This window comes from Bombyx mori, chromosome 17, assembly GCF_030269925.1.
Source record: "Bombyx mori chromosome 17, ASM3026992v2".
NCBI lineage: Eukaryota > Metazoa > Arthropoda > Insecta > Lepidoptera > Bombycidae > Bombyx > Bombyx mori.
Genome location: NC_085123.1, coordinates 3,524,494 through 3,551,861, shown reverse-complemented (window position 1 = coordinate 3,551,861; position 27,368 = coordinate 3,524,494). Strand labels below are relative to the sequence as shown.

Below are 27,368 nucleotides of genomic sequence, written 5' to 3'. Positions count from 1 at the left end.
TAAAGGAAAATATGTGAATATCATTGGATGTGACGAGTGTAATGAAGTTTTATGTTTATCTTTAATGTGAAGAAAGTAAACAATCCAGGTACGTTAGAAATATTTATGTTTATTTACAACGTGTGAATTTCCGTGACCTTATTTCCGAAGCGGTACTATGTTATACCGTTAGACGAAGCGCGTGGCCACCGGTAAACCGCGATTGAGTGCCGTGAGGGCCGCGTCAACCCCTCCTCTCGCGATTTCCCTGGCGGTGGAGGAAGGAGCCGGGAGCGGGAGTGATTTTGTGACGGCACATGGAGGGGATCCCGCATCTTGGTGGGGATGTGTCGCGTTCGCGTGATGGACGCTCTGTCGGTCAAAAGGAACTGGTAGGGGTGAACAACCTTCGATTTCTGTCTGGGTCCGCCCACGATCACGCGGCTACCCTGTGAAAAATGGAAAAGTGTTTTTCAGCTTTATTTTTAAATTGCGTAACGAAAAATGCGGCCATGTTTGAAGATTTCTTTGTTTCGGTCGTACATTTAAAACCTTTCCCTAAACCTTCAATTGAATAATCCTTAATTATTCACAAATATTATCATATCCAAGACATACGTACTTCAACAAGTTATAAACATTTAGGTTTACAATAAAGATTCAGCAAAATCGAGGTCAATGACATTTTTGCATGACCTCACTCAAACATCCTACAAAATATGATCTAATATCTTTAAAACAGTTTAAAAATTATTAATTCTCATAATTGTTCATTTTCATATTTTTATTTCACATAATATATTGATAAAAGCCTCTAATGGATAACTGAATAAAACTCACAGCCATTGAACCGACACCACACAGTACACAGTGCTGTGTATTGTGAAAGTATTGCGAAGAGAAAGTGAGCATCATGCTATAGATACATGTGCGCACTCACAAACTTCTAGTATGTATAACTAACTGGTCGAGCCCGTGTAAAAAACTTTCTTTAACCCACTTTCTTGGTTGACAATCACGTTTGCCTCTCACCATCGAGACAACTTAGTGTTGTACGTCTGGTGGTCGGTAGTGGTATGCCCTACCAGTGTCCCAGTGTGATCCCGTTGTGGTGTGGTGGTGGGATGTATGGACGTGGGGATAGGCGCGGGTGCGTGCTGTGACGAAACTAGGACAGTGTAGTTTTTTTTTCGAAGTCGCCGAAAAGTCGAAAGAACATGTGCGACATGCAGAACATGCCATCAAGAGATGATACATCTTGGTACTTGATTATATTTTAACTAAAATAGTACTGTTTAAGATTGACTAATTCAAAATTACATGGCAATATTTGGTTGTGGAAAAAAATGAAAATTTAAATTTAGTTTGCAAGTGTAAAAGATTAGAACATGCTCGTTCTTTGTTTTGAAAAAAAAAAGCTATTAATAGTTATTCATATATTGTTATGAGAGCATACAATTTCAATTCAGTTTTAACACAATTGAGAATATAGAAAAAGCAAATCGACATTAGTCTTACAAAAATTTATATATTGGGTATTAAGATAAACTTTCACTTTAGCGTAATATAAAATGCCTTACATGTCTGTTTGTTCAACTTTCTCCTTGTTTACTTATTTGTTCGTCTGATCTAGTACAAATATATTTAATTTATTTTTATTTATTTCAAATTGAAGTAATTAAAAATAGTTTGTTCTGTTACTTTTGCAGAATAGCCTAATTAAAACATAATGTTATTTTCTTTCTTCACAAAATTGTATCTTTTAAAACGGTTAAAAATGTAAAGTAATTGGACCAACAAGCATTCTCATGTACAGCAAATTAAAATAACCACAGCCAGCTTGTAATAGAAAATAACCTATTTCTATAAAATTGGCAAATTCAGTGTAAATACAGTGAAGTAAACCTTCAATGCAAGTACATTTTTGTTATAAAACATTTACCAAATGACAATCTGAAGACAACTGCCAAAAAACTTATGATGTGATGTATAGGCATTTTTGACCTTAAATAATTAATTTATTGGATTATTTTTGTTTGTTAAATAATTCCAACAGCACATAAAGACTTCGAGTTTTAAATGATATTTTTTATTTATTCATATTGAAATTATACTAAATTTGATACCGAAATTTATCACATTATGAGCCATAATAGATCTATATATCTATACTAATATATAAATTTACAGTGGTTTTTATGGATGTTCCGTTATAACTACTGAACCATGCATCCCACTGACTTGAAACTTGGTATCCGTGTAGAAAATACATCTACTAATATTTATATGAGTGTTGGACTCCCTACACCAGTTGCGGTGGCGTTAATGATGAGAATCTTTGTGGGGGTGAGAAATAATAATGTTAATTTTAAATGCCCAGCAAAGCGGACGGGTACAGCTAGTTTATTCTAAGTTTAAATCTATGAATTTGTCAAGCAAAACCTTTTTACGAAAATTTTACTGATTGAGGAGTTTGAAGTTTCCCATAGCTATAGTAGATAGATAATATAAAGAAGGAGTGCAGAATGCTAATTTTTTTTTAATTATGCAAAAAAAAAATACACATGTTTTTAACAGACACATACACATGCATATAAACTATTTTGTTTATTGTTCAAGCTTGTGGTCTAATGGAAAATAGATTAATATTGTTTGTCTTTAGTGTAGCCTTGATAATAGAATCATAATAACGCTCAAACTTATAATTTAAATTAATTGTGATCATATTTTGACCACTGGGCGACTCCTGGTTAATCAAAATAAACCTCTTTTCTGATCAATAAATAACAGCTGAGTTCAAATACAATTACATAATAGGTTGGGGAAAAAGTTTCTTCGCATTAAGAAAATTCACAACATTTTTTAATATAGTTTACATTTAACTAAAGTATGTAGGTACCATTTTGTTCGATAACTTTTTGCCATCTTGTAGTTAGGGACATGATCCCATTTCTATAGAAATTTTGAGGCTTCTGATCAAAATACCGCGACAATTGGTTTTGGCAGTCCTCTCGTGATGTTAACCTGACACAAACAGGTGGAAATCTGAAGGCGCAAAGGCCTAATGGTACTTTTGCTAAATTAGTTAACAAACAGTTGAAACACTGAATAAATTAGTTTATGTATGAAATTTACTAATAGTGAATTAGATTTTTGTTTACATTTTTAACCAATTACGTTAAAACGTAACGTAACGTAAAATGGTTTTATCGTAATTTTCTACTGGTGGTAGGACCTCTTGTGAGTCCGCGCGGGTAGGTACCATCGCCCTGCCTGTTTATGCCGTGAAGCAGCAATGCGTTTCGGCTTGAAGGGCGGGGCAGCCGTTGTAACTATACTGAGATCTTAGAACTTATATCTCAAAGTGGGTGGCGCATTTACGTTGTAGATGTCTATGGGCTCCAGTAACCACTTAACATCAGGTGGGCTGTAAGCTCGTCCACCTATCATTGACATTGCTGATATTAGAGCCACATTACCATTATTATACCCGTTGTGAGACGCTCTGTACCTATGTAAAAGTCGATGTTTTTATGTTACGAATAGATGACTACGAAACACATGTTTCTTCTACGCAATTGTAACTGCGTAGGAATAGTCAAACTTGTTCGCGTAGTAATAGGCATTGGTTAACCACACCTTGCACAGATAATTCATGACGTGTCACCAAATAATTTTTTTTTATGGTTATATTATTATATAGGTACAGTAGCTTACAAACGTTTGCATTTACAAAGACAAGCTCTCAGGCTAATTACTGGTAATTGGTTACCGAAGCTCATAGATATTACTACGTGAATCGCCAGTTAGTATGAAACTTGAGGTCGAAGCAGAGTTTGTACCGTAACCGTAACAGCGGCCATACTAAGCTCTAAATAAGACGCTTAAGGAAGTTCTCAAAAATCCGTAGACAATTTGTCGTGCGGATCAACAATACGACCATACTTGCGAGTTGCGAGAGATTAACTCTAGGCGTTTTTTTATTTTTTATTTTATTGCTTAGATTATTGCTTAGATTGGTCGACCAATTCACGGCCCACCTGTTTTTAAGTGGTTACTGGAGCCCATAGACATCGACAACGTAAATGCCGGTGCACACCTTGAGATATGAGTTCTAATCTCTCCGTTTTTAAAGTACGTTATCTATACTGATATTATAAAGAGGAGAGATCTGTTTGTTTGTTTGTTTGTATTGAATAGGCTCCGAAACTACTAAACCGATTTAAAAAATTCTTTCACTGTTTGGAAGCTACACTATTCCCGAGTGACATAGGATATAATGTTTTTTTGAAAAAATTAGAGATCCTTACTAAAACTCCAATAATGTAACCCAAGGTGTAAAAAAATTACCTAAAATATTCTTTACATCGTGTGCCCTGCGAAAACTATTGATGATAGAATAAAATAATGTACTACGACTTTGTAGAACACATTATTATTTACAAAAAGTGTCGCCACAGCATATGTTTAACTATTACAGTTATGCCGCAATAAGTGTTCTTTTATTTAAAAAAAAAAAAAACAGCAAATATTGTTGAAATTTTTGTTAAAGACCCGAGCGGAGCCGGAGCGGGCCGCTTGTATATTATAAATTAGAATTTTTTTGGAAAATAAGGCAATCCTTAATGAATTCGATTTGATTCGCTTTTTCTTGACTCGGGCTTAGTCCACGATTACGTGTTCCTAAAAGGACAAAGAAGGGTTTGCAAAGTCTCAAACAAATCCTCAGTCTGCCTCGGGTGAGATCTATCCCATCCGAAACTAGCGCCTTTGTCTAACGAAGGTTTTCAAATAGTTCAACTGCGTAATACTGACTGCTACTGCTCCCAACCCATAGGTGAAAGACAGGTGATATCTTCTTGTCCAAAAAAATGTTTAAACCAGAAATATCTGCAACATTATTTAAATCTATTTATTTTATTTTTTTATTTATTTATTACTAGCGACCCGCCCTCGCTTCGCTTCGGAAACATTAAAACACACATGAAACCAAAAAAATAAAATAATTTTTTTTTTTTAAAAAGTAGCCTATGTTCATCAGGGACAATGTCGGCTACTAATGGAAAAAGAATTTTTCAAATCGGTTCAGTAGTTTCGGAGCCTATTCGAAACAAACAAACAAACAAATCTTTCCTCTTTATAATATTATTATAGTATAGACACTTCATATAAAATTTACATTGGCAGACTTAATGCCTAAGGCATTCTCTCCCACTCAACCAAAGGTAGTGCAGAGTGAATAGTGGTAGGTGTAATGCAATTTAGACTGAAACATATAAATTCTTTCAAATATTGAAAACACTAACGTAATTGAAAAATAGAATGTAATAGCAATTTACATCGGATAAAGAAAAGAAAGAACTGAAATATATATTTTAATATATGGTACGGTTTTTTTGTATTTTGAATTTAAAAACTGCAGAATAAACGCGAAATTAAACCATAAATATAAGTACTTTAAAATATATTTTAAGTAATAATTATTATTTTTATTTCGAAATCTAATCAAAACACTTTTTTTTATATACTCTTGATGTGTGTCATATGCGTCTCATTGTTATGTACTTAAGATTTATGTCTGTACATTGTGATGGTAACATACAGATTTATGCTTGATTATTTTAAGTAGAAAAAATGTATGCGAATTGGAGCAAGTATACATTACTTGTAATATAATCAATACTAGTGGTTCCGCAGTAGTCGAAATTCGACTATCATTAATTGAAATTATAAGTTTGGACATTATCATGGTTCTATTGTCAATACTTCTATAATCACAGTTGTCGGCAATTCTACACTAAAGATAAATAATATTAATCTATTCTCTATAATAGTAACAAAAGTTTGACAATAAACGCAGAGTATATGACACAACGTGGTGTGTAATGTTTTCTTTATTGACTTAATAAATTTTTAATGCATAATTAAAAAAAAATATTAACTTTCTGCACTCCTTCTCTATATTCTCTAAAAGTGTGAGAAATTTCATAATCCTCCGTCCGCGCAATTTTCGTAAAAAGGTATACAAAGTTTTTGCTTCACGTGTAAACATAAATATACATCAACTTGAATTTTTTTTTTGCAGTGACGAAGATAGCGAGATGAATTTCGCTACGTTTGCTGCGGGAGGTGCGCATTTCGTGACCACTGGAGGGCAGCTACCGGTTACGAAAATTCAACAGAATGTGTCGAACAATGGAAACTCTTTATCACAGGTAAGATTACATTATTTATATATATATATTGTGGTGGTTTGGTGGGTGGACGAGCTCACAGCTCATCTGGTGTTAAGCGGTGACCGGAGCCCATAGACATCTACGACGTAAATGCGCCGCCCACGAGATATAGGTTCTAAAGTCTCAGTATAGTTACAACGGTTGCCCCACCCTTCAAATCGAAATGCATTACTGCTTCGCGGCTGAAATAAGTAGGGCGGTAGTACCTACCCGTGCGGACTGACAAGACGTCCTACCTCCAGTAATAAAATTATGTCATGCTGTTTTATTTTTGATATTGTTGCACTTGGTTTAGCCAAATGTAAAGGTTAATAATAGCCTTAATCTGTTTTAAATCCTAAATGACATTGAGATACAGTAATTGTAGCGTTCACTAGCTTCAAGTTACCCTTGATAATTCAAAGCCACTGAAATTCAAATAAAATAAAATAGTTTAATATAATATGTTTATATCCTCTTCGACATCTATAAATCCAGCTCAGGTCTCTTGTTTCCGTTGGCCACTAGACACATTGCAAAGGTTGCAAAGGCTCTTTACCAGATCACCAAACGTTGACGCATCTAATGTAGGTGTGTTATAGGATGAAAACAAAAAGGATTCGCACAAAAATGTTTCATGAAATGTACATGTTTATCTTTCCATTTATTAGACATTTTTTTATCGTCGTCTTTGGCATCCGACGACATTCTGAGATGCTGCATTTTCAATGAATCTTCAATTCTATTGTTCATCACTCATGCAACGCGTGCGTTGACACAATAGTGAAAATTCTCTCACTGCGTTGACACATTAACGATTTTCTGTTGGCTAACATTGTTCAAATGAGATTTTTAAGTTAAGAACCAGACTGACTTATTGAACACATCCAATACACAGTTTTTGTGTCTGGTTTCCTTTTATATAATTTACAGGGTAGGCGTTATAAAATGGAGACCTAAGATCCTATTTCTCGTCTATCGGCTCAGACAAAAGCTTTACATTAGATTGGCCGTGGCTAAAATATATCTGAAATTAACTTACTACTGTGGTAGCAACTTCAGTAATCGATGACTTCTATTTTGATGGAATAACCTGGTGTATATGTTGTCTTTTCACGGATTTACACGTCATTACGGATCCTCCTGATCCATTACCGGTGCTTTTACCTCAAGCACCGGTCACCGTCCTCGTCGAACGCATCGCTCGCGACGAAGGGCTCGACGAGTGAATTAACCCACAGACACAGCCCACTGAGATTCTCGCCGGATCTTCTCAGTGGGTCGCGTTTCCGATCCGGTGGTAGATTCTGCGAAGCAATGCTCTCGTTAGGGCCAGTGTTAGCTAAACTTCTGGTTTAAGCCCCATGAACTCGCCTACAATAGGTAGGAAAAAAGAAAACGGATTTACGACAGCTGTGTTAATATTACGAGACGAACTTTATGTCCGATGCTTTTGTTTGGGGTGTTGCTTGCCGAGGGGAACTTAACAAAGGGTTGTTACCGTAAATGGTGTTCATTTTTTTTATATTGTAAGAATAAAGTCTGGGATATACATTCAAGTCAAGGGATTACATGATATTTTCTCATAAGCTCTCGTAATATTAAAGATTGGCTATGTCATGCCAAATGTAATCATGAGTATTTACAAATGCTTACGCTTTACTTGATGTTGTGTGGTTACCTGTAGAGACCTCAACGTGCATGCCTCCGACCGCTTTGAGACATGGCTTCGAAGTACTATAATAAAGATTTTTTTATTGCCCTTTTAGGCAGACGAGCATACGGCCCACCTAATGGTGAGTGGTTACCGTCGCCCATGGACTTCAGCAATGCCAGGGGCAGAGCCAAGCCGCTGCCTACCGCTTAATACTCTCCACAAGCCTCGTTTGAAGAAGGACATGTCATAGCGCTCGGGAAACACCGTGGAGGGGAGCTCATTCCATAGCCGAATGGTACGTGGCATAAAATACCTCTGGAAACGCACTGTGGATGACCGCAGTGGCTCCAGGTAGTATGGATGAACTCTACTCCGGTGGCGGGCGGTGCGATGGTAAAAACGAGATGCCGGTATCATCTCGCACAATTCCTCAGAGCACTCCCCATGGAACATACGGTACAGAATACAGAGGGAACCGAAGTCCCTCCGTAGACCCAGAGGTTTCAAACGATCCGTGAGAATGGGATTATCGACAATCCGAACGGGGCCCTCCTCTGTATGGAGTAAAATGGAAGAAGCTGGTATTTGGGAGCCCCGGCCCAGAGATGGGAGCAGTACTCCACGCGAGGCCGGACTTGTGCTTTATAAAGCAAAATCTTCAAGATACTTCAGGAGTTGTATATTTATTATTCGCTCCATCACTTTGGAAAGCAAGGAAGTTATCGCGATAGGCCTGTAGCTCGATGGGTCCGACCGGTCACCCTTCTTGGGGATAGGGTGGACGTGGGCGGTCTTCCATGAAGACGGAACCCTATATACCTACCATTGTGGAGAGATAGATATATGACAAAGGGAAGATCTTCCAACGAGCGGGTGACATTGCTCGGTAGACCGACAGTCCGAATGTTGTTGTTCGGATCTTGTATATATGCAAGCTTATTTTGAAAATGTCGTAAAAGAGATTCAGGCATCTGTCAAATGTCTTGCGCTGTATGATGGCTACCCGCCACACCATTCAATCTTGTAACATCCAACTGAGCAAAAATTAGACTGAAAATATTACATTGTACCAACTTTTAAGATCAATATCCATGGAATATTAGACCAAGGAACAAAGAAATAATCGATATCGACCACTTACTAATACACTCCAAAACATAACAAACAGCAAAGTTTTTAAATTGTTAAGATTTCGTATTAATAGGAAGAAAACTGGAGATAGGATTCTTAAAGTAATTTAGCTGTAGGGGTCTGAGGTATCAGTTCATTTTGGAAAAAAGGTCTTGTCCAAAAATTTTTGTGAATCCCTGGTAGACCAGAGACTGCCTTGCTGCTCGTTTTGACTAGAGTCAAAACGAGCAGCAAGGCAGACCCGGTAACTGTCAAACGGATTCATTGGGAGGATCACTGTTGCCGCCCATCACAATTTTTTTTATTGCTTAGATGGGTGTACGAGCTCACAGCCAACCTGGTGTTAAGTGGTTACTGGAGCCCATAGACAACGTAAATGCGCCACCTTCCTTGAGTTATAGTTTCTAAGGTAGTATAGTTACAACGGCTGCCCCGCCCTTCAAACCTAAACGCATTACTGCTTTACGGCAGAAATAGGCTGGGTGGTGGTACCTACCCGTGTGGGGTCACAAGAGGTCCTACCGCCAGTAATTACGCAAATTATAATTTAGCGGGTTTCATTTTTATTACACGATGTTATTCCTTCACCTTGAAAGTCAATCGTGAACATTAATTTGTCAAGTACATTTTTCATTAGAAAAATTGGTATCCACCTGCGGGATTTGAACACCGTTGCATCGCTAGATAAGATTGAAGATTGCACCGAACTTCTTATCCTTTAGGCCACGAAGTAGCGTCATTAGTAAAATGGGGAACTTAATTTTTAAGCTCTTTTATTTTCAGATGGTAGGTATGGTGGGGGGTGTCACTATGGGCGAGGGTGGCATGCAGTATGTCCGGTCGCTGGACGGCGGCACCAGTTTGCAGCCCACTCCTCAACTCATCTCCGTGCCTATAGCGTTGCCCGGAGTCAAACCTGGTACGTAGTCATACAACTTGGAACATAGATTTCTTTTGCTGCGTTTATGGACTGTAGTCTGTTCTTTAGGCTCCGGTCATTGTTCTCGCCAACCCGTCACTTGCGACGAAGGGCTCGGGGAGTAAATTAACCAACAGATACAGCCGCCCACTGAGTTTCTCGCCGGATCTTTTCAGTGGCTCGCGTTTCCGATCCGGTGGTAGATTCTACGAAGCACTGCTCCTTGCTAGGGTTAATGTTAGCAACGTCGTCAGGTTTGAGCCCCGTGAGCTCACATACTTGTTATAGTTACGCCGAAATGGCCTCTCAAAGTCATCAGGTTAAGTAGGACAATGATTATTATGATTTTTAACAAATTTTAAGATTTTGTCGGTTTATTTAATCAGGTTTTTTCAAACTACTTAATACTACTACTACTACTAGCTTGTACAGTCAAAACCGTTTACTGCGACGTCGTTTAGAACAACATGCCGGTTATAATAACCTAGAACAAAGGTCCCGGCTGAATGCCATATGACCGCCTTATTAAAAATATTGCTTTATACGACATTGGTAATAACGACATACCTCATAAAACGACCACATTTAACTAATATTACGGAGAATTAGATCTGTTAGAACGACCGGCTAAGCTGTATTGTAAACAATTTCAATAGGTATCCACATTTGTCTTCAATGGCTTTTAAAATCAAGAAAGAAAACAATAGGATTTAGTTTAGTGTAGGTTCTTTTCTAATTCTTAGAAACAAAACACGTACATGCGGTAGTCAAATCCCGCTTCTTCATATCTCTTCAGTTAGTTTGTTACTTATCTACACACAACACGCACCAAAACTTTGTGGAGTTATTCGTGAAACTTTCAAAATGTCGCAAAGAAAAAGAAAACAAATTAACATTGAAGAAAAATCGCGTATTATGTAAATATATTTTTCCAATAATTCCCTATCGATTTCTTTATACTTGCACGATACACATTAAACATCACCGGTTGTTACGACTATCGGTTTTTACGACTGAATATGAGCAGTCCCTTCGATGTCGTTATAACAGATTTTGACTGTACTTTATTTAGTTTTGTGGGGGACAGTGAAAGGGATTATTCATGAAGTCTTAATAGTAATGGATATCATAAATGAAAAACAACATTGGTTGATGGAACTAATCTATACATATAAATAAAATTGGAGTGTCTGTTCGTAATATTGAAATAACCGTTTTTACTACATGCATATGAATATATATACGGTACATACACCAAAATAACATTTTTTACAATTTTTGTCTGTCTGTCTGTCTGTGTGTTTCGGCTAATCTCTGGAAGGGTGGGACCGATTTTGATAGGACGTGCACCGATAAGTAGCTGATGATATAAGGAGTAACTTAGGCTACTTTTTTTAGACTAGCTTCGCCCCGCGGCGTCACCCGCAGTTATTGTGGTACCACGCGCAACATGGCGGGACTCGCCTATCAATAATAAAATTTAATGTTTCCGAGGCGAAGCGAGGGCGGGTCGCTAGTTTTAAATATTTATGTTATTATTCATAATGAGTTGTCTGGACTTCATATAAACCTGTTATAAGAACACTGTCAAAGTCTTGTTGAAAACAAAAATAAGGTTCTTATAACTCTTTTTGAATAAGACCATTAGTGTTTTAGGAAGTTTATATGGCGCGATGAACAAACTAAAGTGATTATTATAAAACAACCACTTAGTATATAAAAGTCAATGACAGTAAGGTGTGATATTATTACATATAGAGGCCTTTATCCTTTCAGGTGATCCGCAACCAACGGTGCAAATACAGGTGCTCAATCCGAATCTACTACAAACTCAGCAACAACCGAAATATCATATGCAAATACCCATACAGGGATTACAGAATGGTAATAAGTGCTTATATTATTTTGTAGGCTTTTATTTGTTGCTTTTCTCCTCACCCATTCATTCACTTTTTTCATCATTGTTCATGTATCAAACATTGATAATAGACTTTTTCATACCTTAAAAAAAAATTGAATACGTTTACAATTTCCAATAAAAGTATTGTAGAATATGAAAAGCTCCCAAGTACAGGACTATGTACGGGGGGGGGGGGGTTACATCCTATTTTTCTGTGATCGTTTTCAAGGTGCTGTTTTGACCTTGGCGTATTCACCGGAAACTAACGACGCTGGCACCTTACAGCTAGTCGGACAGAATTCATTAGGAGAAGGTAATATCTAAAAGCACATGCGAAATTAGTTAATAGAAGGAATAAAGTATACAGATTATATTTTGGTACATACAATTCAAATTTGCTTATGAAGTTACAGTAAACACAATTTTTTATCAATCATACATCACATAACCCATTCATTTAACGCATATCATTCATACGATTCATATAAACACCCACTTTAAAGCTTCATTTTGAATTTTTTCAACATAAATAGTGTAATTATCAAAGATATTTTCCCTCTAACATTACAGCATTGAAATAAATATATATTCTTAATTATAATTAAGTTAAATGCATGTGACTAGATGTCTGAAAATGGTAGTGCAAGGTAAAGGGGCAAGAGGCTCGACCAAAGAAAACATGAAAGGAGTGTGTGAATGACGATATGAGAGAGAGAGTATGATATGAGTGAATGTTGAGATGACGGCTAATAGAAGAGAATGGAAGAGAAAAATTTGCTGTGGGACCTCCACCGGGATAAGGTGGAGAAAAAGAAGAATTAAGTTAAAAATACAGAGAAATAATAAATGAAAATTCATGCCGGCTGCAATAATTCAATATAATATTATATATTTCTAATTTGCCAAGTAAAGATATAACAGGCAGACATTTTACAGGGCTCCAAGTATTAACCGCTCTCTCACCAGATCTGCAAGTTATACAGCCTTCACAAACTCGAACACATGACAGTGAACATAACCAGCCTACTATGCATCAGGTATGTTAAAATATTACTTATCCAGGCAGTTGGCATTTGTACTTGGAGTACAGTTTAATTCATTTTAGTATACTTTATTTATTACAAAAAAAAGAACATAATATTCCTAACCTAAAAGTACATGTTATTATCCACAACATGCTTCGTCAGATTACAGAAATAGAGTTATCAGCAACATGCTTCGTCAAAAAGTACAATACTTACGTTTAGCTACAAGCGTCGTCATTTGATTAATTGTATTAAAATCTCTTCAATATCAAGTATTTCCATTACACACACAGACACTTTTACATAAGAAAAGGGTGATGGTATTAAATATTACTGGTAGTAGGACTTCTTGTGAGACCACACGGGTAGGTGCCACCACACTGCCCATTTCTACCGTGAAGCAGTAATGCATTTCGGTTTGAAGGTTGGGGCAGATGTTGTACTGTTAAAAGTGAGACCTTACAACTCATGCCTCGAGTTGGGTGACGGCGTTTACGTTGTAGATGTCTATGGGCCGGTAACCACTTAAAATCAGGTGGGCCCTGAGCTTGTCCACCCATCTAAGCAATAAAAAAATATATATATGTTTCTCTTGTAACAAATTCAAATCCAAACAATGAATGTACATTCATACAAGCGACCGTTGTGTTTGTATCATCCACGTAAAAGCTCAGAATATTCCCTATACAACAAGCTAATATTATTTTTCTACTTACAGGTATTCATAACACCGAACCAACAGATTATTATAAATGGTCCGGATAAAGCTTTGAACAACAACACAGACAACAATAATCCGAACATCACTAATATTACCATCAAAGAGGAATGTGAAGAAAACATTGATGATGTTAGTTAATCAATTCATTATTATTATTCTTCTGGGTCTAGGGAAGTTGTAGTGCTTCTATCAGGAATAGAAGCTATATTTAGATAACCGTTCCCAAAATTATAACACTATTAATAATTACTCCCAGGGTGTCAAAACAAATATACTTTATTGGGTCTAGTACAAAGTTTTTTAAATATCACTTATTGTTAAACATATTGAAGAACTACATCAATCTGAAAAATAATCAGTTCATTTACTGACTGTAGAGCATATTGCACAACACAGGGAAACACAAATTTTTTTTTTTTTGCTTAAGTAATAATGACTTCCCATTTAAAAAGTGAAACATAAAATAATAAATAGGCATTATCTGCATCTTTAAAGCGATACTTGTTTTAATATAGTGAATTTTGTATTCCGTTAAATGTAATCAGTTTGATTTTAATTTAATTACTAAAAAATACAAAATTAAAAGATATATTTTATTTTAGGAAAGTTCACAAGGGACTGAGACAAGTGACAGTATGTCATATCCATCGAACCCCAGTGATGAGGCGCTGCTAATAAAGTACCTCAACCAATTTCCGCAGGTATGTATGTATCTGATTAGTATGGAAACATTGTAAATAAAGTCCAATTCTTTAACTGCTGTATTCGTGAAAAAATCTCAGAAACGACATAATCTCTATATATAAAAATGGATTGCTGTTCGTTAGTCTCGCTAAAACTCGAGAACGGCTGAACCGATTTGGCTAATTTTGCTCTTGAACTATTTGTGTAAGTCTAGAGAAGGTTTAAAAGGTAGATAAATATGAAAATGCTCTGAATTAAATAAAAATAACAATTTTGTTTTTCCTTTGATGTGTCCCCCGTCGGACGGGTTCCTTTTGTTTGTTTTAAGTTTATTTTATAGAAAAGTTTAGATCTTTTATTTATCGATTGAGGCACTACGAAGACTGCCGGGTCAGCTAGTCATTGATAGATTTTTGCTAAAAGTTTCATTTTGATTTTTTTTAAAAAACGACACTATGTCGAAATTCGTCGCGTCAATTTAATAAACTTAATAATGTTGTTTTCAGGAAAAACAATCATTGCCTGCTTCTCTACAACAGTTCTTAAGGCTGAAACATACTGAGGCAAAAAAGCAGATGATCGAAGTTGAAGTTCCACCAGAGCACGACAAAACAGTCGAGGCCGTCGCTGAAGCCATTCTCAGTGAAGGTACACGGTATTAGAATTAATCCAGTCGTGCTATTGAAGTAAAAATTAATTTAAGGTCAACCAACATGCATCGATTTTTACCCAATCCACCATTGTAACCTCCTGTGCATTATTCAGTTACATTTTACAGTAATAACAGTTTTTACAGTAACAACATTCAAATTATGTTGGAATATATAATATCGGTTCTTCGTTTTTAATGGCAATTAAAAAACAAACAATAGTAATATTAGCTGCAGAAAAGCAAATAAAGGGTTTTGCATTAGGGACGCTCGAACTTTGACAGCTCACAGCGGCCATCTTGGTAAAGCGACAGACGTCAATTTTGGCATGGACATATAGGTAGTTTTCCAATTACAGCACTAGAGCGCATTATGCGGCATAACGCGCAACGTTGAATGTTCCAACTACAGCAACTCGAAGCACAATCGAGCACTCTCAAAAGTACTGCTCTCGCGTGATACTCGCCATCGATACAGACTCAGTGACAAAAAATTTACAAGTGTTTTTTCTATAAGTTGGCATTGATCGAAATTTTGTTTATATTATCGTTAGTAATATTATATATTGTTGACAAAATTTTGTAAGGCTACGCTCGTCGTAGTTTAGTTGGAAATAATCAAAGTTAATTCAAATTGTGCTAAAAAAATAAATATAAGTATGGATGAAGGTACAAATAATTACTTTTTTTCTTATGTTCCACATTTAAAATGTGAATACAATTTTCATTTTAGAATTCGAATCTGTAAACAAATTTATTTTACAGGAATATACTTTTGTACGCATTGCAATGGCTTGATCGAAGCATCATCATGAACTTAGCGCACTCTGCCGATGCATTTGAAATCTAATTCATGTTCCAATTAACCTTCAGCATAATTCGGCATAGTGCGTCACTGAGTCGCATTATGCTCTGTAATTGGAAAACTACCATATTTAGTCGTGACGTTTCACCATGGAACGTTACGCGCTTGTCGGGCGGTATCATCGGCCGTTATTTCTTCGAAGATGCGCAAGGAGCCGCTCTCATTGTCAATGGTGATCGATATCGCATGATGTTAATAAACTTTTTGTGGCCTAGGATAGGTTGTATGGATCTCACATACATGTGGTTCCAACAGGACGACGCAACTTGCCATACAAAATGGGAAACATTAAATTTATTGGATGAGAAATTCGAAAGCTTCGTCTTCTCACGTGGTGGCGACGTCTACTGGCCACCGAGATCGTGTGACTTAGCACCGCTCGACTACTTTCTGTGGGGCTACATGAAATCTCAACCATAACTCGCGCTCTGTGAAAAATTGAACCCCATTTATGCAAAGATGTCATACAAAATTGGTCCACCAGGACACACTAACCATTGTGGGGTCGCGGTGGCATTTGGCTGAAATTATATTGCATTAATAATGTCAATCTATACACTTAAATATAAAATAAAAATTGTGGCAGTATCACTTAAACAGATTTTTCTATTTTATTTTTAAGTTCGAGCTGTCTTAATGAAAATCCCTTTATCATGTTAAATCATTAGTTGAATGTCAAATAAATATAGCATTAACAATTATTTTCTTAATTCAGACGGCACTTTAAGAATAAAAAGCAAGAAAAGAAAGAAATACAAAAAGAAGCCAAGTAAACCGGCCCGACCGAAGCCAGGGCAGGTTGTCATAGCGACTGCCGCCGATGGAACACCCATATATTGCTGTCCAGAATGTCAGATGGCATACCGAGAAAAGGATGAACTGGAACAACACCTTAGTGTTCACAAGATCGAGAGGAGATTTATATGTGGAATCTGTGGCGCTGGGTAAGTTAATTAATTAAAAGGGTTAAGTAAAAGTTTAAAAATTCTTTAACATAGTGATAAAAAATATAAATTATATCCAATAAACTATCTTCAGTCACAATTCTACATTCAAATGATTGCTTCTGCTGTATCCCGGCCATTACTTTTAATGAAACTGCTTCTATTATTATCCGATTAAATTAATAGTACCTTGTGCTTCAACTAATTCCAGTCAGGAAACCAAGGTAATAGGATTATGACATTATGCAGTGCAAAAAATTGAATTAACCTTGAAATTTTCTTAAAATCCTGAAGCTTATAAAAGTATATTGAAAGATTCTAATACACTGATAGACACAAGTCAAGTTAAATATTTTATTTTATCAAAAATTAGGCTGACATTTATTCAAAGATTTGTAATGATCAATTATGATGATAGTTTGTTAGAAATAAATAAATAAATAGATATACAATGATCCACCAAATAAGTGGCTAGTGAGGAGATATTAAAGTCGTAACCAAAGTTGCTACTGTAATTTATTTCAGCTTGAAACGCAAAGAGCATCTAGAGAGACACAAGCTAGGACACAACCCGGAGCGGCCCTACGTGTGCTCCGTCTGCACCAAGGGCTTCAAGCGACGGGAACATCTCAACCTCCACGCCGTGCTGCACTCCGGGGTCAAGACTGAGATATGCGGAGAATGCGGGAAAGGTACGACCAATAAATTCAGACACTGTCACAAGAAACAAGACATGTCGAATTTTGTAATTATCGGCAGTAACTCTTCACACAAAGGTTTTTTTTTGTTTTCTACCCAAGCTGATGGTCTTGAGAGACCATTTCAACGTAACCGGGCGAGTAGGTGAGGTCACAGGGCTCAAACCTGACGTTGTTGCTAACACGAACCCCGGCAAGTGCTATGCTTCGCAGAATGTTCGCGTTTCTGACCCGACAGTAGATCGGGTCAGAAACGCGACCCACTGAGAAGACCAGGCGAGAAACTCAGTGCGCTGTGTCTGTGGGTTAATTTACTCGCCGAGCCCTTCGTCGCAAGCGACGGGTTCGACGAGAACGATGACCGGGAAGATAAAAGATAATATCAATCAGTTTGAAAACTGTATTTACTTATTTGTCGCAGGCTTCTACCGTAAGGATCACCTCCGCAAGCACACACGGTCGCACGAGAGTAAGCGAGCTCGCGAGCAAGCAGACGCGGCTACTGCTGAGAAGCCACAACCTGCCAACAACAATACTTCTAGTATACCCGAGATCACCATTCATGTTAGTAACTAAACGCACAATTTTAGTCCTAGGTCCATATCAAACATAAAATAATGAATTGGAAATATATAATTTAGCCTTATATAATTTAGCCTGTGCATAGAACATGCATATTTGTAAATGTATAATACATATGTTATAAATAGAAATATCTATCTACACTAGACAATGCAGATGTAGAACCACTAAGCCCACACAGGTTGCTCCCATTGTCCTGGGTACGACCACGGTGTCAAATAATCATTATTCCACATGTTAATTTATATCGTTATATAATAATGTCTATATATAATACTATTATTATACAGTCTGATCAATGAAACATGAAAACAATACTGAAATTAGTCTATAAATAAAACAATATTATAATTCATACTAGCTGGGACTACGCTGTTTTAAACAGTGACCTCAGTGTTTATTAGCGCTCAGAAATTCTATAACATTACAATGCGGGAATGGACAACGCATCTTCTCTATGTTTAACTTTAAAATGATGTTTGTTACATCTTGGAATTATTACAAGTCGATTTTATTTCCTCAAAATAATCATCGTTTCTCATTATACTTTTCACTATTTTGTATTTAATAAAAAAAAGACACCAGTCAACTACCCGATTGAAACTTAGACTCATGGTGCATATAAACGTCACAGTGTAGTGGCAGAACTTATTGTCAGACCGTACGGGTTGGTTCACAATCCCGTAAGTCTACCACGATGCACTCCTGCATTCTCGTTTGGATTTGAAACAATAAAATATGAATTTGACCCTCGTTACTTAAGGTTAATTTTCGCATTCACACTGTGGTGTCTCCGGCACAAAAACTTTGCTTGAACCAATAAGAACTTTATTTTCAATGTTTTTGTTTATAGATTCCAACGAGTTCAAGCATGCAAGTGCCCATCGAGATAAACATCCCCCAGCACCTCGTGACGTCACTGGCGTCAGCGCAGCAGCAGCAGCAGCAGCAGCAACAAGCACACGAAACACTGGACGCCCTATTGGCCCAACACACCTGACACTCTGCTTAGCGGCCGCCCACACCGACGGGGAAACTCACACCATGCCTTCGATCCCAGCCCTAGATAAATGGGTAAATGCATAGTTTTTTTTAATGTTTAATAACACTCTAAAATTATCTATTTCATTTTTCAATTTAATAAATGTAATGATTTTTCCCTTTCTAAAGATTTCCGAAACAATCATACCAAGCAAAAGAATCAAAAAAAGAACGAAAATTGAGAAAAACCTCCCATTCACGAGTTCAAATATTTGGTTCCACAATCATTGGAACTAATACACTACAATTACAATATTTTTTCAAAGGGAACCAATTATTTTTATTGCATGCTGATAACGTCATGCACAAGCCATCAATCATTATACGTTTAAGAAATTTGATCAAATCAATGGAAATCTAAATTTTAAGAACCTGAATTAGGCGAATAAATTAGTTAATATTCTAGATCTTGAAGGGAAATGTTAGTAGGCTACTTGATTATTAATTTCCTTTATTGCGAATAAAATGTAAATTATAAGATTGTTCTCGTAAATTTATGAATTTTTATAAGTCCCTGAATGCTTCTTCTTAAATATAGAGCAACAATGAAATAGTTATATATGGATAATGTTATTGATATGGTGTATATGAAATGATTTATTTTTGTAAGAACATTGAATATTCAGTAAATTAGCTAGCTGTACAGTTTTATATACATATCACACATTTTGTGTAAAAATAGCTTCATTTCATGCGTAAAATTTAAGTTCGCAGTTGTGATGTTGGCAAAATGTAGACATAGTAGTACACTTTTAACAAGCATATTTCAGAACAATAAATAATAGTTAGTGTAATGTAGAAAGCACAAAAGTGAATGAAAACAATATATAATTTTAAACAGGGTTCTTTGAAAAAGGGATTAGCAAATTGTTAAAATGAGCAAGACATAATAGTTTGTAAATAATTTAGAATTTTGTACGGTACACTTTAGTTGACTGTGAATATATCGCAGTGTATATTTTAGAATTTTCTTTGCGATATATTTAAATGTTTGAACTGTCGAATTGTCATACTAAATAGAGGTCATGTATATAATCTAGAACTTTTTAAAATAACTCTAAAATATCCCTGTATCAGTTATATTATTATTGAACTAATATTTTACCTCTGTTTTTAAGTATTTGGATTACATTGTACTTTACTATTAAAATTATAATAAATAAAACATAGTTATAATAACTATGTTAATTGAAAGCAATTACCTGTATTAATGGTTTTAGAGTATATATAGATAGTATAGAATATGCGCAAAAGGTTATATTATATGAAATATTAATTGTATTCTAATAATAATCTGATATAACTGTTATGTTACTATCATGCAAGAATTTGTTGACTTTGGATGGTGAATGCATGAGTTCTGCCTAAGTTTTAAATAATATAGTCATTAATTGAATTCATATTCATATTCACATTCACAATATATTGCTCTACTGGATTGAAATGAAAGAAAACAAAGTATCGGTTGATATTTGAAATCTACATTTATATATTTTAAATTTAGTATTATCAAACACAATAAATCCTGTCACTGAGACTTTTGAGCCAAATGTTGAGAAAAAAATTGAGTTATTAATTGAGAATTTTAATTCATTCCAAAAACCATATGTTTTCATTTCATACCACTAAAATATTTTGAGTTATTTGCTTTATGTATAAGGCGCGGCTAACATCAAATGTTTGATTTAATAAGTGATGTAAATAAAAATTGCATTGCATCGCTCGATTAGTTTTAGGCAGCGGTTCATCTATGCCGAGATATTGCTGACAATAAGCGACAGTGATCACTTACTGTCAGGTAGGCGCAGCTACCGGAGCGCGCAGTTATCACAACCCTAGTGCTCCCACCTTTGTATGAGGTTGATATCACGTTTGTCAATTGTATTGTGATATGTTCTTTGTATTCCCTTCTTATACGACATTGAAGCGACGGTTCGATCTATTTATTATTTGTAAAGACATGGAGCGATGTATGATAGAAAATAGCACGTATGTCTTTATAATAAAACTAAAAATACAATGCGGTGGATGATAATCTACCGAGCACAAGGTCCTGAATTGAATGTCTTTCTATACGGATAGTAAGTTTTGTATATTTTTTAAAATTTCAATAAAATTCATCTTTTACTCTCATATTATGTATCGAAAGGTCATATTGTTTTTTTTTTAATTCAAAACGAATTTGACATTGATGTTTTGCGATATGGAGTGTAAGGAGTACCATCTCAGTGTATTAAAAAGAGTCCCCTAAAAGGGAGCCAATTAAGATGGCGCCACAGTAGCACGTGGAAAGATTTAAAAAACGGAACGTGTGTCGCTGTGGTAATTTTAAACAAGAAAAATCATTGCCAGTGAAATTTCACAGGTGAAGAAATAATTGTGATTTTTTTTTTAATTCATCCTATGAAAATGAATAAAAAGTAGCAATCATTTCCAGGCTTACAGCGCATTTCACTCTGTTTAACAGCCTGGCCACGGGACATTCGCCGATACGAATATTCGCGCGGTGCGAACGGCGAAGCGTCTAGCGACTAAAACAAGCGCATAGAAATGTACCTAACAAGCCACGCGCACCGGCGACCGGCGAAGCGACCGGCGAAATGTACTGAGCGAATCGCGCGATGCGGCGGGCGAGCAAAACAAATGCATGAATACGGACGGCGCGAGCCACGGAGTCGAGCGGTAGTCGCGGCGAATAGTGCAGTGATTAAATGAGTTTAGTTGTTTTCGCCGCGAAAAATTAACGCCGAATTTTTTTTATTTTTTTTTTATTTTTTATTTTGTATTTTTAAAGTCGTCGTGGCCTAACGGACGTCCGGTGCAATCGTGTTGAGCGATGCACCGGTGTTCGAATATCAGGCGGGTACCAATTTTTGTAATGAAATACGTACTCAACAAATGTTCACGATTGATTTCTACGGTGAAGGAATAACATCGTGTAATAAAAATTAAATCCTCAAAATTATAATTTGCGTAATTACTGGTGGTAGGACCTCTTGTGAGTCCACACGGGTAGGTACTACCACCCTGCCTATTTCTGCCGTGAAGTAGTAATGCGTTTCGGTTTGAAGGGTGAGGCAGCCATTATAACTATACTTGAGACCTTAGAACTTATATCTCAAGGTGGGTGGCGCATTTACGTTGTGGATGTCTATGGGCTCCAGTAACCACTTAACACAAGGTGGGCTGTGAGCTCGTCCACCCATCTAAGCAATAAAAAAAAATAGCTGAAATACTAGCTAGACCAGCTATTTGGAAGTCTAGCCACCCAAAGTATTTCTCGTACTTCTTGTGGAATTCTCCATCTTTAGGTATACTCCGATTCTTATTCAAATCATGTACTTCACAATCTTTTCTAAATAATAAGTCCTGAATCAAAAAACTATTAATTTGTAAGCAATATCGAGATAATTTCGATATAGACATTTCGCTGTCGGACTTCCTTACTAGTCGCGGCGGCGAACGTGAGTACCCGTGGCCTGCAAACGGTGCTGCGCGAATGGTCGCCTCGTCCACCGCTTCGCTGTTCGCACCGCCGATCCCCGTGGCCAGGCCGTAAAACTACTATATTCATAATCATTTCCATTTTCTACACTAGCGCTGTTTTGGTGAGTCTTCCAACAATAATTTGCTGTTTAGTGTTTACAGATTCACACTTTTTCGACTTGTCCCCTATAGAAGATAGTGCTCTTTACCTCTGCCATCCATTATTTGCAATCCTCCAAAATTTAATCAAAACAAACTTCAAGTCATTTTTAGGAGTGTATTTTTTTTTTATAATTCATAGATAAATTCTTCTTAATAAAATATGAACTTTTGGGGATTATAGAAACAGAATTGCACTTATAACGTTATATATTGACAGCTTTAATGTAGTTTTATTGCGAAATATGATTTTTTTTAATTCGAATGATAATTTTTTTAGAATTAGTTTTAAGTTGGGCATCGTTTTTTGATTATTTGTAACGTGTGATGATGAAAAGCTCTCGGTTTTGTAATAGATTGCTTTAATGCGCGTATTCGTTGTTGCTCGATCGATGTTCGTCAGAAACAGATGCTCGCAGTTGTTCTATATATTTATTAACATGATGATGATTTTATTAAAATTTTCATGAGTTTACCGTATTTCTACTGGTTGATAAACGGATTTTGATATGTATATATATTATATACTAGCGACCCGCCCTCGCTTCGCTTCAAAAACATTAAATTTTATTATTGATAGACGAAGCCCGCCATGTTGCGCGCGGTACGACAATAACTACGTGTGACGCCGCGGGGCGAAGCTAGTCTAAAAAAAGTAGCCTAAGTTACCCCTTATATCATCAGCTACCTATTAGTGAAAGTCTCATCAAAATCGGTCCAGCTATTCCAGAGATTAGCCGGAACAAACGACAGACAGACAAAAATTGTAAAAAATGTTATTTTGGTGTATGTACCGTATATATATTCACATGCATGTAGTAAATAGCGGTTATTTCAATACTACAAACATACACTCTAATTTTATTTATATGTATAGATAAACGTTGAGAATGAAAATGAAACTTGTGGTGCTACAAAAAAATAGCATATTAGCTTTTTTGGCTTCGGTTTTTTTTTCTCACCACGCATTTGTATTTATAAAAATAAATATTAATAACAAAAATGAATGAAAAATGAATAAAAACAATAAGAAGTTTTTTGGAATTTGTATTTTCAATTCACTAGAAATCTATATTCATTTTTTGCTGATTTTGACAGAAATATAAAGAGGCATGTATTTAAGGATTAGTGAAGAAAATATCAAAAATAAATGCAGCATTATCTCGTTATCCTCTGGCGGGGTATATCTTCCGCTGACTAATGCCGGTGTAAAACTATGTAAACTCGATTGCCAATCTTTTTTATTTTTTCATAATTTTATCACCCTACTCCAGATACGGAAGGCTTCGTGTGGCCTGACGCGGCTTGTGCGCTAAAAAACTCTTATAACTGTAAATAATAACGAATTTATTAGTTTAATTCGATCGAAGTGTGGGAGAGTTTTATTAATAAAATAACTAGCTGACCCGGCAGACTTCGTAGTGCCTCAATTGATAAATAAAAGACCCAAACTTTTGTATAAAATAAACTTCAAACAAACAAAAAGAATCCGTTCGACGGGGGACACATCAAAGGAAAAACAAAATTGTTATTTTTTTTTAATTCCGAGCATTTTCATATTTATCTATAATTTAAACCTTCTCTGGACTTCCACATATTTGTTTATTATTGAATTATTATTCAAGACCAAAATTAGCCAAATCGGTCCAGCCGTTCTCGAGTTTTAGCGAGACTAACGAACGGTAATTCATTTAAAAGTTTTTCTGTTTTAATTAATTGCGTGGTTACCTCGCTTGTGTAACCTTCCCATGTCGGGTCCGGCTTGTCGCATAAGAATATTGTGGCGATATTCTTAATGCGACACCTGAAATATTTGTTTTAACGGTAATGCAGATCGCGCGGCCCGCTCGTCGCTCCCGCTTCCGCTTGTCACCGGGCACTCACTCTGAATGCGCGCCGGACTTCGAGTCTTTATAAATGATACATCGATCGAGCCATTTCAATATTGAAACACGGTAGCTTAGTATTTTTTTTATCATTACAGAATAAAGTTGGAAGTTGCGATTTTTTGTAAATTGTCTTAGAAGTAATTTGTAAAAATAATAAATCGTATATCTCAAAATTTTGTATGTTTCGATTAAAAACTTCGGTCAAAAACTTTCCAATGTTAGCGAGTAGGTAAAATATATACATACATACATAGATGAATACATATTTTTTAATGGTATTTTTATGACGCGTCAAAGTTAATTTAGTTGTAGGAAGTAAGGAATAATGTACGTAGTTTTTTTTTTTTTGTAAATCAATTCTGTGAGTTGGTTTTTTTTGGGACAAGCAGTAGTTTTGTAAGTTTCTTGTAGTGTAAACTCTTAAATTTTCGTACTGGCAATTATTATAATGGAATTAACGCGATTTCTTCTCTGTACAGTGCAGCCATAAGGTTCAGTTCTCACTGCGCTTAAATTTTTGTTTTATACCAATATCGATTCGGGAAATATAATCAGTTCGAGAACCAATGAGACAGTCTTAGCGAGCTTTTAGCTCCTTACGAATTTAATGTTTTTTTTTCTGACAATTCGTCTTCTCGCCTTAAAACTGTATAATCTCAAAACTTACTAATTTTACAGGAAAGTGTTTTAAAGGCTTAACACGTATATTTTTAATATTAATCATCTTTGCAACATTTAGATTTTAATTTTTACCAATTACATTATCTGTCTATTAAAGTAAGATAAAATTATGTATTAATTTTGTTAATAGTAGTCAAAACATTGGTAAACTAAAAAAAAAAAAAAAACTAAAACTAAAGTACGCTCTTTTGACAGTATTTATGAGAAAAATACTGGTGATACCAAATGTTTACGCATATTAACTCAATTTCGAATATTTTAGGAAATTGTACACTTTTAATGCGAAAAGACGAATTCCGCATAGTGAAACACGAATGTGCTTCCGTCATAAGTTCAAAACGGCACGTGTCCACTATGTTTTCGGTATTTCCGATTGTCATGTAAAATGGTCATGAATGCTTATCTTTGATTGTGTCGCTAGCCGATCAAACACATATTCAAAACGTAAACTTTCATTAATTCTACCCATTTCATTTTTATGTAATTAATTAAGCCTCTGAAACAGTCTTTATTATAATAATAATAAAATAAGAATTCGCGTCTTGTTTGTAAAGTGTCAATCGAGTTAGACTTTTCTAATTCGGCACTTTATATGTAATTAAAAAGTTGAAACCCATGAAAAATTTCTTCTTGTACTTCAGATTAGGCAAGTTAATTTATTTATGTTTTATTACAAAACATTATTGGAGTTTTATGAAACTATAATACATAAATAAATAGATCAAAATTAAATTAAGCTCTGGAATGCCGTAAATTATACAAAAACAATACACTATTTTCAATGTATCTGCTTTATATTTTGTTACATAAAATGTTAGTCATCACATGGGTTTCCACTAGTATTGTAAAAATATTTCTGAACATCACCATAAATCTAGTTAAAAGTATTTTTCTATTGGAGTAAAAATAATGTAATTTCGCTTTTTAGAAATTAAGCGTAAAACTTTTTGTATGAATTGTTATTTATTAAGACAACACTGCAACAATGAGATTAAAGAATAAAAATCACTGATTTTTTTAACATGTGTTTTATTTTCCATTAATAGTTTGGCCCTGTGCAATCTAGTACACCTTGCTTTGTTCATCTCTATTCTACTCAACTAATAATAAGTCCTTTATTTATGAAATTTTCGTTTTAAAATACTAGCTATTTGATACGTAATCTATATGAGGACATCAGCACAAAAGTGGCCTAACCCACATTTTTTTATATTCAAGATTATATGAGCGTATATTGGAATTTATTTAAAATATAGTAAATTTTGATGCAAAACCGGGCTATCCATAGTTTTCATCCATAGATTTTTGATAACATATCTGTTATCTATAGATTAAATAACAGATAATTGTAAACATTATTTTTGCGCGAATTGTTTTTTGCTTACTCCAAATTCATGAAAATTCAAACCTAATTGCCTCCATACTAACTATGATAAGCTTAGGCCACTTTTGCTCTGACGGCCTCATATGTCTTGTTGCTTTAAAAGAATGGTGAAGGAAGATTACCCATCCGCCTATTGTTGTTTGCTTGTTTATGTTTTATTCTTAGTGTTAATTTATTATGTGTATGTAAAGTATATTGGAATATAAATCAGTGATTTCATATTGTGTTCTAACGGTATATATCTATTTATTGTATGTCTGTATTTTCTTTAATAATTATTATTAATAGTCTACCGCAACATACCTGCTGTATCAATATCTGTCCAGAATTTCAGGTAATTAAACGGTTGCCTGGAAGAGATCGCTTTTAGCGATAAGACCGCCTATTGTACAAACGAATCTGCTTGTTGACTGTTTTCTGATGTTAATTGTGTTTTGGTGTGCAATAAAGTATCTCTCTTCTTCAAATTCTAAATCTATATGAAATATATTTTAAACATGGAGTTCTATGTTCAAACGCAGTCATTTGTTTATTGTTTAGTGTTTTGTTTTCACTACTTTTGTACCTTTTTCATCAATATTAACACGATACAAAATAATAGTGATTATGGAATAAGGGTTCTGTCGCGGTAGCAATGCCGCAAAAACGGCTCACAACTTTAATGACGTGTACGGAGTGAACACTAAAAACAAACTCACGACTCGTTATTGGTTTGAACTCTAACGACCTGAACTAAAATCAACAACGACGAATTAAAGG

General features: G+C 35.5%; 2 protein-coding genes across 9 annotated transcripts; one reads left to right on the top strand and one right to left on the bottom strand.

The window, feature by feature from the left end:
• Positions 1–89: 89 nt before the first annotated feature.
• LOC101742240 (uncharacterized) lies at positions 90–3,629 on the bottom strand. Of its 2 annotated transcripts, none has more exons than XR_009975327.1 (2): positions 3,459–3,629; positions 90–428 (listed from the first exon to the last, which is right to left on the bottom strand). XR_009975327.1 is itself a non-coding variant. In XM_004921906.3 (2 exons), exons 1-2 carry the CDS (start codon positions 892–894, stop codon positions 156–158), a joined length of 348 nt encoding a protein of 115 aa, XP_004921963.1. In that variant the 5' UTR covers positions 895–962; the 3' UTR covers positions 90–155. The 2 variants fall into 2 exon arrangements, 1 of the variants encoding a protein (XP_004921963.1); XM_004921906.3 differs by lacking the exon at positions 3,459–3,629 and adding an exon at positions 820–962.
• Positions 238–26,246, top strand: LOC101741897 (zinc finger protein with KRAB and SCAN domains 1). Of its 7 annotated transcripts, none has more exons than XM_062673287.1 (14): positions 238–371; positions 6,065–6,194; positions 9,766–9,901; positions 11,678–11,785; positions 12,031–12,114; positions 12,738–12,838; positions 13,545–13,676; positions 14,150–14,248; positions 14,738–14,879; positions 16,461–16,689; positions 17,215–17,381; positions 17,809–17,951; positions 18,823–19,043; positions 24,489–26,246. In XM_062673287.1, the coding sequence occupies exons 1-13, from the start codon at positions 325–327 to the stop codon at positions 18,967–18,969; spliced, it is 1,665 nt and encodes a 554-aa protein (XP_062529271.1). In that variant the 5' UTR covers positions 238–324; the 3' UTR covers positions 18,970–19,043; positions 24,489–26,246. The 7 variants fall into 7 exon arrangements, with proteins under 7 accessions (XP_062529271.1, XP_062529270.1, XP_062529274.1 ...); XM_062673286.1 differs by lacking the exon at positions 24,489–26,246 and adding an exon at positions 19,140–21,352; XM_062673288.1 differs by lacking the exons at positions 238–371; positions 24,489–26,246 and adding exons at positions 426–1,240; positions 19,140–21,352.
• The last annotated feature ends 1,122 nt before the right edge of the window (positions 26,247–27,368 follow it).

Bases quoted from the DNA above. Each gene is read 5' to 3' on its own strand.
- LOC101741897 (XM_062673287.1), top strand. From the start codon at position 325: ATGTGTCGCGTTCGCGTGATGGACGCTCTGTCGGTCAAAAGGAACTG. The intron at 14,880-16,460 runs GTACACGGTATT...TTCTTAATTCAG, and splicing joins TGAAGCCATTCTCAGTGAAG to ACGGCACTTTAAGAATAAAA. The intron at 16,690-17,214 runs GTAAGTTAATTA...AATTTATTTCAG, and splicing joins TGTGGAATCTGTGGCGCTGG to CTTGAAACGCAAAGAGCATC.
- LOC101742240 (XM_004921906.3), bottom strand. From the start codon at position 894: ATGATGCTCACTTTCTCTTCGCAATACTTTCACAATACACAGCACTGT. The intron at 429-819 runs GTGAGTTTTATT...CATTTTTCACAG, and splicing joins GTGGTGTCGGTTCAATGGCT to GGTAGCCGCGTGATCGTGGG.